At 42.0% G+C, this 17,108-nt stretch overlaps 1 protein-coding gene across 1 annotated transcript; it reads right to left on the bottom strand.

Moving 5' to 3' along the window:
• Positions 1 to 3,403: 3,403 nt before the first annotated feature.
• On the bottom strand, positions 3,404 to 3,982 carry RNASE9 (ribonuclease A family member 9 (inactive)). The gene has a single exon (XM_062204679.1). It carries the CDS (start codon positions 3,968 to 3,970, stop codon positions 3,404 to 3,406), a length of 567 nt encoding a protein of 188 aa, XP_062060663.1. The 5' UTR covers positions 3,971 to 3,982.
• Between the last annotated feature and the right edge of the window lie 13,126 nt (positions 3,983 to 17,108).

Here is a 17,108-nt window from a genome sequence, read left to right as displayed (position 1 = left end):
CTCTGCCTTTCAAATAAATAAATCTTAAAAAAAAAAAAAAAGGAATGCAAGAACAGCTACACTGGGTGGATCTGGATCAGAGTTGCTCAGGAAGTTGCATCCATGATGTCATTAATAGCTGTAGTCACTGAAAAGCTTCCCTAGACTACAGGATTTGATTCCAAGAAGGCTGCTCACATGGCTTTGGGGATGAGGTGTTGGTTCCTTGATCGTGCAGGAAGTTTCAGCTCATATTCACATGGACTTCTCCATTGAGTTGCTTAACTGTCCTTGCTAAATGGCAGTTGGCCTCCCCAAGATGATTAAAAAGTTTAAATGGAGCCATCATATCTCTAGATTCAGTCTCAGGAGATCCCCAAATATATGGAAATTTAAAAAGACACTTAAGGGTCAAAGAATTAATTTAAACTTTTTTTTTAGTATCCTGGGACGTAAGAAAATGGAAATAATATTCCAAGACTTATGGTATGTAGCAAAAGCAGTTATAGGAAGGAAGTTTATAGTAATAAAGACTTACATTAAGAAAAAAATAAGGATCTCAAACAACATAATTCATTTTTTAAAAATTTATATTTATTTGAAAGAGTTGCACAGAGAGAGAAGGAGAGGCAGAAAGAGAGAGAAATCTTCCACCCTGTTTTGCTCTCCAATTGTCCACAAGAGCTGAGCCGATCTGAAGCCAGGAGCCAGGAGTGTCTTCCGGGTATCCCACTTGGGTGCAGGGGCCCAAGGACTTGGGCCATCTTCCACTTCTTTCCCAAGGTGTAGCAGAGAGCTGGATCAGAAGTGGAGCAGCCGGGTTTCAAACCGGCGCCCATATGGGATGCCAGCGCTTCAGGCCAGGGCATTAACCCGCTGTGCCACAGCTCTGGCCCCCAAAAGATAAATAATATTGACAAACTTTTTCCTGAACAAAGAAAAAGAGAGAAGACTCAAATAAATAAAATTATAAATAAAAGAGGAGACATTACAACTGGTATCACAGAAATACAAAGAACCAGGGCTGGTGTTATGCTGCATCAGGTTAAGCCACTGCTGGTGGCACTGACATCTGGCTCCTCCACTTTTGAGCTAGCTCCCTGTTAATGCACCTGGGAAGGCAATGAAAAATGGCCCAAATACCTAGACCTCTGCCACCCACACGTGAGATTTAGGTGCCAGGTGGTAGTTTCTGAATTTTTAATGCAATATTATATAGCAAGAAATATCTGTGTAGATGATTTTTATTTCCATTATTCTAGTTCTAAAAGGTATGTGGATCACATTGGCAATTTTGGTGCAAGGAAGAGACATCATGATTATATTAATGCCTCAGTTACTATATTATGCCGTACTCTCATAATATATTCTATGTTGTATAACTACCAGGGTTAGTGAGGTGAGCAGGACCCAGAGAGATGCCCACAGAAGACAGCTAGACTAACCCACGGGTGTAATTTCTTCAGCCCCTGTGTAGTGTTGAGTTCTAGTTTCATGGAGATTCACAAAGTTCAATGGGCCCCCTCTTCATTCAGACATTGTAACTAAAAGCCACATCCTTCCAAGTTAAAATAGGTGTCTAGAAGCTTGATTTTTCCAGCAACCCCTCATTTTGGTCGGTGAAAAGGACTCTTGGCCCCAGCCCTTCATTTATCTCAACTGATTGGTAAATTAGGATCTCAGCTTTGAGTCTAAAGACAAGGATAAGGGATGGGGAGTAGATCAGAGACTGGTTCTTCCTATCATTTCCTATTACTACTCCTTATCACAATTTCAGAAAGTTTTTAAGAAAAAAAAATTTTAGGCCAGCACCGTGGCTCACTTGGCTAACCCTCCGCCTGCGGCGCCGGCACCCTAGGTTCCAGTCCCGGTTGGGGCGCCGGGTACTAATCCCGGTTGTTCCTCTTCCAGTCCAGCTCTCTGCTGTGGCCTGGGAGGGCAGCGGAGGATGGTCCAAGTGCTTGGGCCCCTGCACCCGCATGGGAAACAGGGAGGAAGCACCCAGCTCCTGGCTTCGGATCGGCGCAGCGCTGGCCATAGCGGCCATTAGGGAGTGAACCAACGGAAGGAAGACCTTTCTCTCTCTCTCACTGTCTATAACTCTACCTGTCAAATAAAAAAAAAAAAAAGGAAAAAATTTTTAAAATGTTAAGAAGCTTGATATTGTGACAAACTGGTGGGAAAGATTTCTGTTAGCATACCGACTCTTCAGCATTTTTCTGAGGCGGCATATGCAGCGGTGTGAGCACATCTACGGGAAGGTGGTGAAAGGCATTGTGGAGAGGCAGGCGCTCTGGCGTAGCAGGTTAAGCTACCACTGCAGTGCCGGATCACATATGGGCACCAGTTCAAGTCCTGACTGCTCCACTTCTGATCCAGCTCCCTGCTAATGTGCCTGCACCCATGTGGGAGACCTGGAAGAAGTTTCTGGCTCCTGGCTTCAGATGGGCCCAGCCCCAGCCTTTGTGGCCATTTGGGGGAGTGAACCAGCAGATGGAAGTTATTTCTCTCTCTCTCTCTTTCTCCCCCCCGATCCTGCCCACCTGCCCCACCTCTCTCTCCCATTCTCTATAACTCTGCCTTTCAAATAAATAAATCTTTAAAAAATAAAAAAGACATTGTTCCTGTGCCAGAAGTGAAGTTATTTCCAGTTTTATGAACACTGATGTCTACACTAAAGTGGAGATCTAGGACTCCACAGAAATAGCGCTGCACGACTGAGAGTACTTTGGGGAGTTTGCTTTCCCAAGTATCTCAAGGGGGTTACCCGGAGGTGTCCCCTACCTGAGCTACTTTTTTATGGTTATGTGTGCTGTGTTGTGCTGTGTTGTGTTGTGTTGTGTTGTATAGGAGCAACAGGACACGTGAACGATCTACAGACATAGCCCAGGAGGGTGGATTACACAAATGTCTCAAAGGGATTTGAGTTCTGTTGGTGTCAAGTCATGCCCCTAGAAAAAGTTTCATACCTAGAAACCACACATAGGCACACCAAAGTCGCTGCATTTTGAAGCACTTTATTCTTTCTGCTGAACTAGAGAATTATGTGACTGCGTCTTTGGAGGATGCTTCGGGCAACCTCTTCCCGTTCTTTTAGTGCTGGTCGCCCTTCCTCCCATGGCAGACATGCATACCCATGACCCATTCAAAACATGTGGAACTGTGAGACCTGTGTGAAACCACCTGGCAGTGAACCCAGCCTACATTGCCTTTGAGTGATGTTGGGACAGGAAGGGAGGGAGGTTGATGATTACAATGAATGGAATCAAAATGATCATTCTCAATTTTAATGAAGAAAGATTCATGTGGAGAGTGTGATATCCTTTTACTCTGACTTCTGAAATTCTTCTTCTTCACGGAGGGCTTCTTTGTTCTGGAGACGTCTGCACCACCGAGGAAGGCTTCACTTGGGATGTTTTTGTGTTCAATCCTGTAGCACCAGGATATCATTTACATGAACAGGAACAAGTTTTTTGATACTATTTTGCCATCGACAAGTAATTAGGACAAAACCCATCTTATAAATTGAATCATAATCACAGTCAGGTAGAGTGGTCCCTCTTCTTAATTTACAGTACACTCCCTCTATCGGCAGCCTGCTTCGGTGACATTTCTTGATCCCATTCCTACACTCGACATACCTCGTGTAACAGAGGTTTTTCACATCGTCGTATGGCATTACGATGAAATGATGTTCTGTCACACAACGAGACTTGTTGTGAACGTTTTTCAGCCTGACTGTATCAGTGCAGAAGAAGGAATCACTTAGTGTCCTTTCTGTTCCAATAAGGGAAAACCTTACGAATTTTTTTTTGGTAGGTGGTCTGGTAGGCCCTGTACTACTGAATTCTTCCAAATAATCTTCAAATTCATCTGCTTTATCAGGTGGCAAATTGTAACGTCTCTCATTGTCTTGAAACTGTAGTGGCTGTAGCAGCTGCAGGAGCAGTAGCACTAGAGGCAGTGGATGTATGGAGATCAGAATTTTCATCTTTTTTTCTATAGAGAGTAAAAGAGATAAGGAGATATGATCTATTGTGAAAATGTGCAGTATTTTATTTAATTTGCAGGGCAATTTTTCTAACACTTATTGCTATTCTGAATGCTAACTACTTTAAATGAGAATTCACAATTTACTTCCTCTGAATTACTGACAAAAATTACCTTACGAAGTGTATAACTAGCCCAGAGATTGTAGGTAAGCAAGGGAAAGGTGAAAGAAAGGAGAACAAGAAAAGGAGAGAAATAAACATAAGAAGGAAGAAAAAGAATTAAGGAAAAATGGAAGAATGGAGCAAGGGAGGGGTGAGGGTGAGGGAGAAGGAAAAGGAGATCAAGGTAATAGTGGCAGAGAGGAGGGAGAAGTGGCTCACGTGCTCTCTCCATCTGGAGCAAATGCTTCTGGCCCTTCCTAGGGGTTGAGAACTTGCTCTGAAAAGAGACACTGAGCGGAGCCGGTGTTGTGGCTTTAGCAGGTTAAGCCACTGCCTGGGACGTCGCCAACATCCCATTTGGGTGCTGGTTCAAGTCCAGCTGCTCCACTTCCAATCCAGCCCCCTGCTCATGTTCCTGGGAAAGCAGTGGATTTAGGGAGCAAAACAGCAGATGGAAGATTTCTCCCTCTCTTTCTCTGTAACTCTGCCTTTCAAATAAGTAAAAGCAAAAATAAAATCTTTTTTAAAAAAAGAGACATGAGTGAATCACCAACCCCTTCCTTAGCATTCTGCTTTGATGAGGAAAATTCCTTAACTACATCTTTCATTATCTTCTTTTTTGGTGTTAATCACAACCTTGGGGAAGGGGATCAAACAAGGTCTAAATTTGAGCAGCTGAGATAAATACATTGTTGGAATTACCCTTAAAATAATGATAAACAATAAGCACAATAAGAAGGCATGTGCCAACCACAAGGTTAACTACTTATTTTTAGTAATGGTTGTAATTATTATAATAGGCATCTCTTTGTGAAGGGAGCTTGCTTAAAGTTTTACAATGAGTCTGGCAAAATCCTGTTCTAATTTCTTTTTTATTTTTTAAAGACTTATTTATTATTTGAGAGGTAGAGTTATAGACAGAGGGAGAGACAGAAAGAGAAGTCTTTCATCCACTGGTTCACTCCCCAAATGGCTGCAAAGGCCAGAGCTGAGCTGATCCAAAACCAAGAGCCTGGAGCTTCTTGCAGGTCTCCCACATGGGTGCAGGGGCCCAAGGACTTGGGCCATTGTCCACTGCCATGAGCAGAGAGCTGGATCAGAAGTGGAGCAGCCAGGACTCAAACCGGTGCCCACTTGGGATGCCGACCCTGCAGGAGGCAGCTTTACCTGTTACACCACAGTACCAGCCCCTCCATGAACTTTTTGAAGTGCATACTGAGGTCACTCATGGTGTCTGTGCAGGACACATCTTCATTTTTTAGATTTTCAAGCTTCTTAATCCTTTATTTATTAATTCAACATTTGATTTCATGCTTCTCCAAATACTTTATCTCAAAGTCTATGCATTTTCATTTATATTCTATTCTGCTACTTTTATAGACTTCTTAAAAAATTTGCATCCATCTTGGATTTATGTTAATGTATAGTAAGAAGTTTCTTTTCTTATGGTTTGCACACTATCTCACTATCAATTATTTGGGGGGAAAAAGCCATTCTCTCATCCCTTTAAAAATTTTTATCCTCCAAAAGCTATTTTAGGAGCCAGTGTTGTGGTGCAACTGTGGGTTAAGCCACTGCCTGAAATGCCAGCATTCCATACGGGTGCCAGTTCAAGTCCCAGCTGCTCCAGTTCCAATCTAGTCCCCTGATAATGTGCCTGGGAAAGCAGTAGAAAATGGTTCAAGTCCTTGGGCACCTGCACTGTTGTGGGAGACCCAGACGGAGTTCCAGGCTCCTAGTTTCAGCCTGGGCCAGCCCTGGCCCTTGCAGCCTTTTGGGGAGTGAACCAGTAAAAAGAAAAGGTTGGGCTGAGTTCTTTAGGTAGATCAATATATATTAATTGATAATGGATAACTTAATGGTGTTTTAAAAGTGAGTCAATATTTAAAGAAAAAAGCAAAATGCTTTAAAATTTTACAGTAAGACATTAATAGACAACTATCATAATTATTACATAGCTTCATTCACAAGAGGAAGAATTAAAATTATATCTTTCAAATTGGTGACAATTATAACACCCCATAAATTCAGTGTTGCTAAGAGTGTGATGAAGTGGCAAATCATGCATTTTTTGGAGGAAAGAAATTGTTATAATTGTTTCTGAAAGGAGAAATATAATTAAAAACCTTGAAAATCTTATAATTCTCCAATAATCAATTAATTAACTTTAGTTGAAAGACAGAGAGGCAGACAGACAACTACAGAAAGATCTCACATCCACTGGTTCACTCCCCAAATGACCACAGCAGCCAGGCTTGAGCCAGGCTGAAACCAAGAGCACAGAACGTATTTGGGTCTCCCATGTGAGTGACTCAAGCACCTGCACCGTCACCAGCTGCCTCTCAGGGTGCACATCGCTAGGAAGCTGGAAGCAGAAGTGGAGGCAACACAAACCCAGGCATGCTGATGTGGGATGCTGGTGTCCCAGAGGGCATCTTAACCACGGCACCAAAGGTTTGCTCTAGCCCCAGGGTTTTAATAGTTAGGATTCTAAGTAGCAAAAATGTTTATGGAAGGATGGGCAACGAGACAAAAATCTGAAATTTTTGAAAATATAAATATTAAAATTGTTGAAAATGTAAACATTAAAATATAGAAAAGGTTAAATTAAATCCTATTCATAACCATGTTAGCAATAATAACCATTTTTATAAAAGTTATTGAGGCATTACTCTATATTCATGAATTACATATTCTTTGAATGGACTATTTTCCAGAATTTGCAAATGTGTTGCTCAATGGAATTTTAGATATATGAAATATTTTGTGCTATAATATCATCATAACTGCCTGATTGACAGTGAGAGAAATCCCAAACAAACGATCTTAAATGTCAAAGGAACTATGTTGACTCACAGAAGATGAAAGTCCCAGGGGTCCAACAGGAGAATGAAGCTAAACTCTTCACTGGGCTCTTGTTTGCACTGCCCCTCTCCACTCTGCACACTGATTGCGTTCTCAGGAAGTCTCTCTCCAGGCAAGGGCAGAGTCAATGGTTGTCACCTTTGTAGTCTTGTATTAGGGTCACAGCAGGAAGTGTAGTGTTCTCCCACCTTCATCCAGCATGGGAGATAACTGTTCTGATTGGCCTTGCTTCTGTCACAGAAATAAATACAGGGATGTGGGGTCTTTTGATTGGTCAGTCTGAAATGTGTGTCTTTACTACACAATCAAAATCCTAGCAGAATTCTATCTGTTGACAGCAGGGCTGTTCCCTATTACTCAAAATCATTAACAAGGACCAAATACAGAAGTAGACAAAGTGAATTCCAAGTAACTGGGGGAAAAAAAATCAAAACTTAAAACTCTATCACAGGATCCCAATTAATGAAAATACAGATTACATAGAGGAGAAAAGACAAAAATAAAACATGATTTTAATAGAACATTATTTCTGAATGATATGCTACTGGTTCATTTTTTATTCTTACCTTTAAAGTGGTCAATTTTACAAGTTCAAAAAAGTAACAACAAAATAATCAGCAAAGGAATTAAGTTTTAATATTTGCATTGAGCATGTTCTTAAATATTAAGTATCAATTTCCCAAACCCTACATTTTGGTATCAGCGCACTCTAGTGTTTCATCACCACTAGGAAAAAGCACGTCCTTAATTTGAATGGTTGAACAAAAACATATGCAGTCCTTAGGAATAGACCAGCCTTTGGAAGTGAAGCCCAGGGTATCTCTCAGTGAAATTTGGTAGGAAAATCTAAGCAGACAAATAGAATCATAGCACACTCAGAAGCTCAGCTTATCAAAGGAAACAATCAACAGAGTGAAGAGACACCTCACAGAATGAAAAAATATTTGCAAGCTACTTATCCAAAAAGGATTAATAGCCAAAGTATATTGGGAACTTAAAAAAACTCAACAACAAAAATAACCAAAGCAGTTCTCGAAAGGAGAAATACAAATAGCCAAGAAATATATAAAAAATATTCACCATCACCATCAAAACCACAATGAGATACCACCTCACCCCAGTCAGAATGGCTATTATTCAAAAGACAAAGAGAAACAAAAGCAGGTGAGGATATAGAGAAAGGGGAACTCTTCTATGTTGTTCACAGGAATGCAAATTAGTGTAGCTACTGTGGAGAAATGTATGGAGAATTCTTCTTTTTTGTTCTTTAAGATTTATTTATTTTATTTAAAAGGCAGAGAGAGGGAGAGACAAATAGAGATCTTCTACTGCTGGTTTGTTCATTCCCCAAATGGCCTCACCAGCCAGGGCTGGGCGAGGCCAAAGTCAGGAGCTTCCTCAGGGTCTTCCTTGGGTGCAGGGGCCCAAGCACTTGGCCATCCTCCGCTGCTTTCCCAGGCCATTATCAGGGAGCTGGATCGGAAGTGGAGCAGCCGGGACTCGAACCTGCTTCCATATGGGATTCTGGCAAAGCAGGAAGCATGGTTAATTTGCTGGGCCATAGAGTCAGCCCCGGAGATTTCTTTAAAAACTAGAAATAGACTTGCCATGTGATCCAGTAATCCTGTTGCTGGGTATATGCCCAAAAGACATGAACACACTGTGTCAAAGAGATGTTTGCACCACCATGTTTATAGCAGCACTGTTCACCATAGCCAAAATATGGAATCAATCAAGATGTCCATCATCAGATGAGTGATAAAGAAAATGTGTTATATATATATATACATATATATATGTGTGTGTGTGTATACAATGAAGTATTCAGCTGTAAAAAAGAATGAAATTCTATCCATTGCAGCAAATGGTTGCACCTGGAGGACATAACGTGGGATGTAATAAACTGGACACAGAAAGGCAAACACTGCATCTTCCCCCATACATGGGGGCTAAAATTTTTTAAAAACATCAAAATACAAAAACAAAAAATAGAAAGAAATGCCTGTATCAGTTTTGTTGCAAATGCAATGTTTTGTCAAACTTTGCTTCAAATTGTTGTCAAATTGTGAAGAATTATATACTACTATAGTTTTTGTGACTATCTCAAAATTTGCTTTATATGAGTAAAGTTGAACATCTTTTCATTTGATTATTGGATGTAGCCCTTGCCTATTTCCCTGCTGAGCTATGGCCTTTTTTCTTTCTATTTGTTGAACTCTTTATTTAGTGATGCACTTAGCCTTTCACTCTAAAGTACATTAAAAATGCTTTCTCAAAAATGTAAAAACATTAAAAATCTAAGAATTCACCAGCTTAGGATTTATACTTCTCACAAACATTTCATAGCCATGTTTACATCTCAGACCTTCACACCCCTAACCAAACTTAATGTTAGGTATCAGGTTGGGAAATCTGGAGGAAAATATTCCCCTGTGGGGCAGCAGAGAATTAACAGTTTTACTGGGGTATCGCGTCTTTTGCTCAGCGGAAGGCAGTTCTTCCTCCTAGGGCCAATAAAAAGGTTTGTGTCTTAAAGCTTACAGAGGCACACAGACTAGAAACACACAAAGGTTAATCATTGGAAAGCAAGCCTCCAGAGCAGCACCATGGGTCACTTGGACATCTTGGAGTCAGAGCCGGCCTGTCTCCCGCCCTAGAATCACAGAAATCTCTAAACAATTAGAGGCAGCTTTTTGCAAATTAGTTTTAATTTGTGTTTTGTTTAGCTTTTTCATCATACTGTTCTAGAAGACTGTGAAACATTATGCTAGATAGCTTTTGCTACTTTTTTCCTATAATATTAGTATGAATTTTGAAGCTGTAGATTGAGCTATAGCCACTGGTGTTTATTTAATTTCATAATTTGTCTCAGAAAACAACAAAGGCAGAAAAATGGAGTGTGAAATACATATCATAGAGTTTGTTTTGGAAAAGAAAAGGAGACCTGGTGAGACAATGGGCTCTATATTAAGAAAAACTAACATAGACCCTGGAATTCACATCGCACATACATTCTCTTTCGCACACACACACGAACTCAATTTACAATAGACTAGAACCCCAAGTAATATTTTTTTAAAGTAAGAACATTAAGTAAAAATATAATGGAATATTTTTTTCATTGTCCTAGGGTCAATAAAAGTTGTCCTCATTAAACAAGAGCACAGGCATAAAGGAACTATTAAAAGACTTGATTGGACACACACAGACTTAACCACATACCCAAGTACATGAGTTATTGCTTTTGTTTCACCAAAAATAAATGACAAACTCTAACATCCAAAGGCACCAAAAACAAAGTTCAAAAATCAACAATAGCTTGGAAAAAAGTACTCTCCAAACCGGTGCAATGTGAATTTGCTTCTCAAGCCCGGGTGTGGGAAAGTGTTAATTTCTTTTCTAAATCCTAGTATCTGCAACAAGAACCCAGCTCTAGAAGATAACAGCAAAGTTTACCTCAGTTGTTATTTTAGGTGACTTCTCCCTTCCCTATGGAACTAGAAGAATCCAGGGATCTGAAGTTGCCCTAGGAAAAGAGAAAGTGCATTTCTTGTCCGTGGGTGTCGATTGACATGGTTATAGCTTCCCTCTGTGTTGTAAATGGTCTTAATACTGAGCGTGATGCTGACCTGTTATGCCACAACGCCGGCCCCCAGTTGATTTTCTAATAAATTGTGGAACCTAATTCCAACATAGAGATAATACTTAATTATCACACAGAAAGCAAGCAATGATTATTACCCAGAGAACAATATTGGATGTCATTGAAAACACTGATATTCTCTTCATGTTTCTTAAAGCCTGTGCTACAAACCTGCATATGGGATATATTTAGCTCTTTATATTTGTAGTTTATTGATGAGAATATGCCCTGTATAAGGCCATATACCACGGGCTCCCTCAAAGTCATGGGCACAGTCTTCAGGGAATATTTTTCTGGGTTAGGATTAAGGGGGAAAAAGTAGTTGCAAGTATAAAAGCTGTCTTTTGGACAATGACCTGTTGGGGTTTTCATTTTGACTAATATTAGTAGCTTACAACTCTGTTTACATCATTCACCTTCAAGTGAGTGAAATGACCATTGTGCTGTTTCCTATCCCCGAGAGGCCGTCTGGCTGTCCTGGGGTGAGAGAACAGGAGGGCTGCATCAGGTGGCTGATCCCACATTCACCCTCAGTCTCTACGCAGATCCTATCTGCTGTGAACTGGTCATTCCAGTCTCTTCCTCTCTTCCTCTGGATCCTTGTGTCTCTGAAGGGTGACGAAGCCTTCCAGTGGCACCTGGTAAGCTGCATCCTGACCCCTTTCTTACCTCCTGTGAAATGTGCACACCAGCCCATGCATGTCTCATTTTATGTATCACTGACTATCGATGCTTAGTGTGAAGGCAGCTTTGCCGTTGGAGTCAGTGAGAGCAGGAAGGAGAAAAACAGAGAGAACAAAGGGGCCTCTCCAGTAACGCGGAACATTTTCCCGACCTAGGTTAGGAGCTAGAGAGCAAGTGCGATAATAAAAGAGACATAAAGAATGTTGTTGGTTAGTCAGGAGGAAAGCAGGCTCTGCCCCAAGGCCACGCAGAAGGCCAGGTGGCTGGGGTTGTCTGTGGGCAGTCTCCGGAGCGGAGCGTGGGGAAGACAAGCAGCTCTCCCCCCTCTCCCCTGCTCCCCAGACAGACCCAAGAGAGAACTTTTTTCTGGGTCTTGTAAAAGTCACAACCATATGGGAGGAATGCGAGATAAGAAGGCAGAATGAGCTCACCACACAAGAAACACTTTTCTAAAAGGACCTTGCACAAACTTTCCAATGACTATAAAACCCCAGACCACTCTTTGAATGGCTTTTTCCTGCATTCAGCACAGTCTCTCCCAGCTGCTTCCCCAGGAGCTTTCCCTCTGCTCATTTCAATTTGCTAGAATTGCCTTCTTGTTTATTCGTCTGCCTCATCGTGCATACAGCAAGTTCCCAGGGTTCATAGCAGCTCTAGCGCCATGATATGTTTTCATTTGCACTAAAACAAAAAGAGAAGCTGCTTAGCTCCCTAAAACTGAGGGGAGCATATTTAGAGGAAAATACTTTGGACTGCTTTTAAAGTGAAAAAAAGAAAACAGAAAAAGAAGGACTAGGGTCAACTTCCAGCCAAGATGGAGACAAGGGACTGGAGCTACTGTCCTTCTTGAAACAATAGAAAACTAACAAAATTCTTGAGAAATTATTTTCAAGGTCCTGAACATATGTCAACAAAACACAGGGATCATTGCGAGAAAGGACAATTACCAGGAGGACCCTAAACGACTCTGTTTATTGTCTTGAGAGAGATTTCAGGCAGAGGTGAAGGGAGGGTGAACTCAGAGCTTGCAGACCACTTGAGTTGAGGACATGGAATTGAGAGGACAAAGCAGCTTCAGTCCACGGGACAGCATATCAGACATGAGAGAGCTACACCCAGACACTGCCTTGGACATCTGCACAGCCCCCCTCAAATGTCCAGCAGAGGGCTGTTTGTAACGTGTGTGGAATAAATCCACCTGTGGCGAGGGAAAGAGCAAGGATACAGTGCTTACTCTCACCAGCCGACTTGAAAAGTAAACAATCATAGACCCTACGTGAACTACTCAGGAAGGTCTAGCCTCCGTGGTAATAATTAGCCCTGGACTGAACACTGCTGACCTGCCTACCAGATCATAAAATTAAGATCCCGGAGTCCCAAATATCCTTTTTTTTTAAAAAAAAATATTTATTTATTTGAAAGTCAGAGTTACACAGAGAAAGAAGAGGCAGAGAGAGAGAAAGAGAGAGAGAGAGGTCTTCCATCCGCTGGTTTACTCCCCAGATGGTCACAACGGCCGGAGGTGGGCTGATCCAAAGTCAGGAGCCAGGAGCTTCTTCCAGGTCTCCCACGTGGGTGCAGGAGCCCAAGGACTTTAGCCATCTTCTACTGCTTTCCCAGGCCACAGCAGAGAGCTGGATGAGAAGTGGAGCAGCCGAGACTCAAACCAGTGCCCATATGGGATATAGGTGCTGCAGGCAATGGCTTTTACCTGCTTTGCCACAGCACTGGCCCCCATCAAATACCCTTGAACAAAGCTCATGAAGGTTTATAGGATGCCACCAATATCCCACAAGGCTAATCGGCAATGCAGAATCAAAACATCTGGGATCCAAAGATTCCCAAGCACATAAAGATGCAGAAAAATACCATAACAAGGAGGATAATGGAAATCAAGCCAGACCAGTCCCAGATTTTAGAGTGAATACAGGAGGACACTGAAACAGCTATTACTATTGAATTCTATAGGGGCAAAGAGGTAAGTGGAGTTTAGGATGCTAGAGAAATAAACCTAATGAAAACTTTCAGAAATTAAAAACTACAGTGTGTAAGATGAAAACATACACTAGGGGCCGATGCTGTGGCGTAGTGGGTAAAGTCGCCACCTACACTGCCGGCATCCCATATGCGCGCTGGTTCATGTCCCAGCTGCTCCACTTCTGATCCAGCTCTCTGCTATGGCCTGGGAAAGCAGTAGAGGATGGTCCAAGTCCTTGGGCCCCTGCACCCACGTGGGAGACCCAGAAGAAGCTCCTGGCTCCTGGCTTCGGATCAGCACAGCTCTGGCCGTTTCGGCCATCTGGGGAGTGAACCAGCAGATGGGAGACCTCTCTCTCTCTCTGCCTCTCTCTCTCCCTCTCCTTCTCTCTTTGTGTTAACTCTGACTTTCAAGTAAATAAATAAATCTTTAAAGGAAAAAAATAAAACATACACTGGCTGGTATTAATGACAGTTCAGTCATTACATAAAAAAAAAACACTGTGCAATAAGTGCAAATAACCTTAGAAACAGACAATTGGAGTCTCTGAAAGGGAAAATTGTGGTGATAAAAAAATGAAGAAACAAAGTCAAAAACTTTAAAACTTGGTGGAAAGTATAAATCCACAAAACCAAAAATGTTCAGTACACCCCAAGCACAAAAATCATGAAAAAAATACGCCAAGGCACATCATACTCAAACTTGGGGGTGAAGGTGGGGCACCAGGGAGAACAGTGCCAAAGAGAAAACCTGAGAAGCAACCACAGACAGAAAGACATGCATGGTCCAGAGAAATGAAGATAAAGGGGGCATCTGATTTTTTTATCAAAACAAAGCAAGTAAGAATGCAGTGGGAAAACAGTACTGAAAATAAGAAAACTATCAATCCAGAATTTCTAGACCTGGTAAAAATATCTCTCAAAAATAGATACAAATTTTAAGGTATAAATCACTAGCAAATTCACACTGCAAGATATGTTAAAGAAAGTCATATCAGCTGGAGGAGAATTATACCAGATGGAAATCTACATCTATACAAGGAAATGGAGAACACTGTGTAGTAATAATATGTGACTTGCCCATCATAAATGCAAAAATATGTGATTTTTCTTATTATTTAAAATTGATTTTAAATATAATTGTTTAAGAAAAATAATTATTATAGTTTAATGTAAAAAATAAAATGTATAACAACACAGAATAAAATCTGAGGAGATGCAGAAGTATATTTTTGTAAAGTTCTTATACCATAAAAGAAATAGCATAATATCAGGTGAAGGTAGGCTGTGGAAAGTTAAAGATGTGTACTATAAATCCTAACACAACCATTGAAATAGAAAGCAAAGAGCTAAGGCTAAAAAGTCAACCAAAGAGGTAAAATGCGATCATAAAGACTACTGGGTAGGTCTAAATAGAAGCCAAAAAAAGAAAAAAGAAAAAAATCAAAGATATGGAACTTTGAGTATATGGGACAAATTTAAAACAGAGAGCAGGATATTAGACTCAATTGAACCATATCAATATCTTATTAAAAGTAAATAGTCTACATACATCTATAAAAAGCCAGTAATAGGTTGGGTTAAAAAAAAAAAAAAAGCAAGACTCATCTATACACTGTCTACAAGAAATGCATTTAGCATGAAGACATAAAGAAATTAACAGCATTTGGATATGGAAACACAGACCATGCTAACGTAGTCACTAGTCAAATAGCTGGAGTGGCTATATCAATATCAAGCAATATAGACAACAATATAGAACTTTAGAACTTCTAATCCAAATTATGAGGGGAATTAATTAATCATTCAGACGTAACAATCCTAAATCTTCATGCTGCTAAAAATATAACTTCAGGGGTCAGCACTGTGGTCCAGCTAGTTAAGGTGCAGCCTGCAACGCCAGCATCCCATTTGAAGGCTAGTTCAAGTCCTAGCTGCTCCACTTCCAATCCAGCTCCCTGCTAATGTGTCTGGGAAAGCAGTGGAATATGGCCCAAGACCTTGGGCCCCTGAACCCATATGGGACACCTGGATGGCCCAACCCTAGTCATTGCAGCCATTTAGGAAGGTGAACCAGCAGATGGAAGATCTCTCTCTGTTTCTGTCTCTCCCTCTGTCTCTGTAATTCTGCTTTCAAATAAAAGAAGTGTAGGGGCAGGTATTTGGCACAGCATTTAAGATGCCAGTGGGAAGGCTGGCATCTCAGCTGTTGTGCACATTTGGGAACCAGCAGGTGAGCGTGTCCTCTCTTTCTCTCTCTCTTTTTCTCTAAGTTTTTAAATAAAAGAATTGGCAAGGGACTGGCGCCGTGGCACAGTAGGTTAATCCTCTGCCTGCATTGCAGGCATCCCATATGGGCACCAGTTCTAGTCCTGGCTGTTCCTCTTCCAATCCAGCTCTCTGCTGTGGCCTGGGATAGCAGTAGATGATGGCCCAAGTCCTTGAGCCTCTGCACCCTCTACCTCTCAAATAAATAAATAAAATCTTAAAAAAAAAAAATAAAAGAATTGGCAAGCACATGTTTTCCAGCTTTATTCTTTTTCAAGATTGTTTTTGTTGATTAGGAATTCCTTGTGTTTTGTATTGATGGTCTCTCCTGTTTCCATTGGGCCCACCTGGGCTGCAGGCCCTGGATGGATGGACACGTGCAGTGCTCCCTCATGGGCTCAAACCAGCACAGATTGAACATCAGCCTCAGGTTGTCTTGGCTCTAGAAACCTGCCCCCACTTCTCATGCCATACCTGAGTGGTGAGTGTGAATGCAGGTGCAGAGAGCAGAACACATGAAGTTGAGTGGTGCAGAGCCTAAAAGGAAAGCAGAAGGCAGAGCTGGCAGCGTGCCAAAGGGAGATGTGCATTGAGGGCACCATTTAAACAAGAGGAGAGAATAAGGAAGTTTGGTGAGGAAAGGGGTGAGGGGAGATAAGGGAAGCAGGGTCAGAGGAGTAAGTGAGGGTCCTCGGGCTTGTGTGGGCCTGTTCAGGAGCCCCTCCCCGCTGCCCGCGCCCAGCAAAGCTCTCAGAGAGGGTATTTACCGGGACGGATCAGAGGGCCCCGCTCACATTGCCATACAGAAGAACACAGAGCGCTGGAACAGCCTGAGTTGGAGATGCATGATAACATAGCCTAGAGCTCTCGCTGGTCCCGGGCTCTGCCAGCTCTGTGCCCATGCCCTTTGAGCCCGTGCAAGTCAAGCCCCAGGGCCTATGCAGGCCCTTCAATGAGGTCCCCATCTCAAAGACCACCACGGCCAGAGCTGACTGGCTTGAATCTCCTTCCTAAATGATGCATAAGGGGAGGGAGGGGTGTCAAGAGCAAAGTGATTCAGACACATGTACAGGGGCCCTCAAAGCGAGAATGGGGCTTAGAGCCAGTTGCTCATGAGAAAGACAGCAAATTGCAACTTGTTTTCCCCTTGGAGGAGTGCATGAAAATATCTCCTTTCCAATATCTATGCCAGTGCTACATTATTTTTTAAAGACTTATTTATTTATTTTTATTTGAAAGTCAGATTTACAGAGAGGGGGAGAGACAGAGAAAGAGAGAGAGAGAGAGAGAGAGAGAAATCTTTATCTGCTGGTTCACTCCCCAGATGGCCAGGACAGCAAAGCCTGGGCCAGGCCAAAGCCAGGAACCAGGAGCTTCATCTGGGTCTCCCACCTGGGTGCAGGGGCCCAAGGACTTGGACCACTGTCTGCTGCTTTCCCAGGTACGTTAGCAGGGAGCTGGATCACAAGTGAGGCATCTGGAACTTGAACCAGTGCCCATACAGGATGCTGGCACTGCAGATGGCACCACAGCACTGG

This window comes from Lepus europaeus, chromosome 11 (assembly GCF_033115175.1).
Source record: "Lepus europaeus isolate LE1 chromosome 11, mLepTim1.pri, whole genome shotgun sequence".
NCBI lineage: Eukaryota > Metazoa > Chordata > Mammalia > Lagomorpha > Leporidae > Lepus > Lepus europaeus.
Note: the sequence above shows the minus strand (reverse complement) of the source record. Positions and strands in the feature narration are given on the sequence as shown.

Coding starts and splice junctions, on each gene's coding strand:
- RNASE9 (XM_062204679.1), bottom strand. CDS start 3,970: ATGAAAATTCTGATCTCCATACATCCACTGCCTCTAGTGCTACTGCTC.